The 1,483-nt window shown below is 44.0% G+C and overlaps 1 protein-coding gene across 1 annotated transcript; it reads right to left on the bottom strand.

Moving 5' to 3' along the window:
• Nucleotides 1-379: 379 nt before the first annotated feature.
• Nucleotides 380-967, bottom strand: LOC122452994 (interferon omega-1-like). Its single transcript, XM_043486800.1, has one exon. It carries the CDS (start codon nucleotides 965-967, stop codon nucleotides 380-382), a length of 588 nt encoding a protein of 195 aa, XP_043342735.1.
• Between the last annotated feature and the right edge of the window lie 516 nt (nucleotides 968-1,483).

Below are 1,483 nucleotides of genomic sequence, written 5' to 3'. Positions count from 1 at the left end.
AAAAAAAAAAAAACCTCAGGAAGTTTACCTTGATAAGTATTGAATAAATAAAACAAATTACAATATTAATGAAATAGAATATATTTTCTAAATTTTAATACAATGCAAACATATACATCTTTTAAATGAAAATATAAATATGAGATAAAACATTAACTAAATAAATAATAAATAAATAAATAACACCGAGGCAGTCATCGCTTATGGACTGATACCCCTGCAGCTGAATAATTTCTATCTACTATCTTCTTACTACTGACAATGTATTGGTTGAAGTAATCCAATAAATTTTGTGGCTGAAACAGAAATCAGAGTCTTCTGAAATGACCACAGGTAACTGTACAAGGGTGATGTGGCATCTTAGTCAGTGAGAGTCCTGTCAAGGTGAGATCAGGTCTCCACCCATCATTCTTAAACTTTCTTGCAAGCTGGTTGATGAAGAGAAGGATCTCATGATTTCCAGTCTGACGATTTCCCAGGCGCAGGTGCTGTATTCCTTCTCTTGCAGGTAGACATGGATGCCCTGGAAGTACCTCTTCACGGCCAGCGTGGGGCCCATCCTTCCCAGGGCAGAGTCTTCCTCTCCCATCACCTGCCCCAGGCAGGCATCCAGGTCGTCCAGCTGCTGATGGAGTCCCGTGCGGAGCTGCTCCAGGAGGGTGGTGTCCCAGGCAGCAGAGGAGCGCTCTGTGTGGAAGAGGTTGAAGCTCTGCTGGAGCATCTCGTGGAGCACAGAGATGGCCTGGGCCTCCTGCAGCTGGCCGCCCTCCACCATCTCCTGGGGGAAAGCAAAGTCCATTCTGTCCTGCAGACAGAAGCGAGGGGAGAGTCTCCTCATTTGGCCCAGGAGCCTGAGGTTCTTCCTGCCAACCAGCACGTGGTTCTGAGACAGGTCACAGCCCAGGGATCCTCCCGGGCCGTAGCTGACCAGCACCAGGGCCATCAGAAGAGAGAGCACGAAGGCCATGGGGAAGATGAGGCTGCTGCTGCTGGCCTGACTGCGATGGTGTCTGGTGGAACCTTGAGGTAGGTTCTCTGATGCCATGCTTTCTAAGCAAGGCCATTAAATAGGGAACATGGTAGTTTTCATTTTCTAATCATTTCTATACACTTTTACTTCCTATTTTGGTTTTCTGTTATGTATTCTGAATATGGTCAAAGAACTTGTCTTCAATCTAAACTATTAATTTTACCTTTTTCCAGTAACTTCTGATGTGCTTATCCAAATGGATATTCATCATCTAATGAGAAAGGTCTTCGTTTTAAGTTAGAATTGAAGTACATTTGTAATGACACACATTATTGCCTCCTTTCTCTCATGCATAAATGTTCCTGTCCTCTTTTCTAGGAACACATTTGTAGCCCTCATCTTAGGCTCCATTTTCCCCTCTCACTTTACCTAGGAAGCTAGACTCCCTCAGCTATGGTTTCCATATTTATTTAGGGTTTTACCAGATCACTGTGGCAGTTGAGCTCTTTGAAA

The sequence above is a fragment of the Cervus canadensis genome, chromosome 14 (genome assembly GCF_019320065.1).
Source record: "Cervus canadensis isolate Bull #8, Minnesota chromosome 14, ASM1932006v1, whole genome shotgun sequence".
Classification (NCBI taxonomy): Eukaryota; Metazoa; Chordata; class Mammalia; order Artiodactyla; family Cervidae; genus Cervus; species Cervus canadensis.
This window is presented reverse-complemented; position numbering and strand designations above follow the sequence as displayed.

Bases quoted from the DNA above. Each gene is read 5' to 3' on its own strand.
- LOC122452994 (XM_043486800.1), bottom strand. From the start codon at position 967: ATGGCCTTCGTGCTCTCTCTTCTGATGGCCCTGGTGCTGGTCAGCTAC.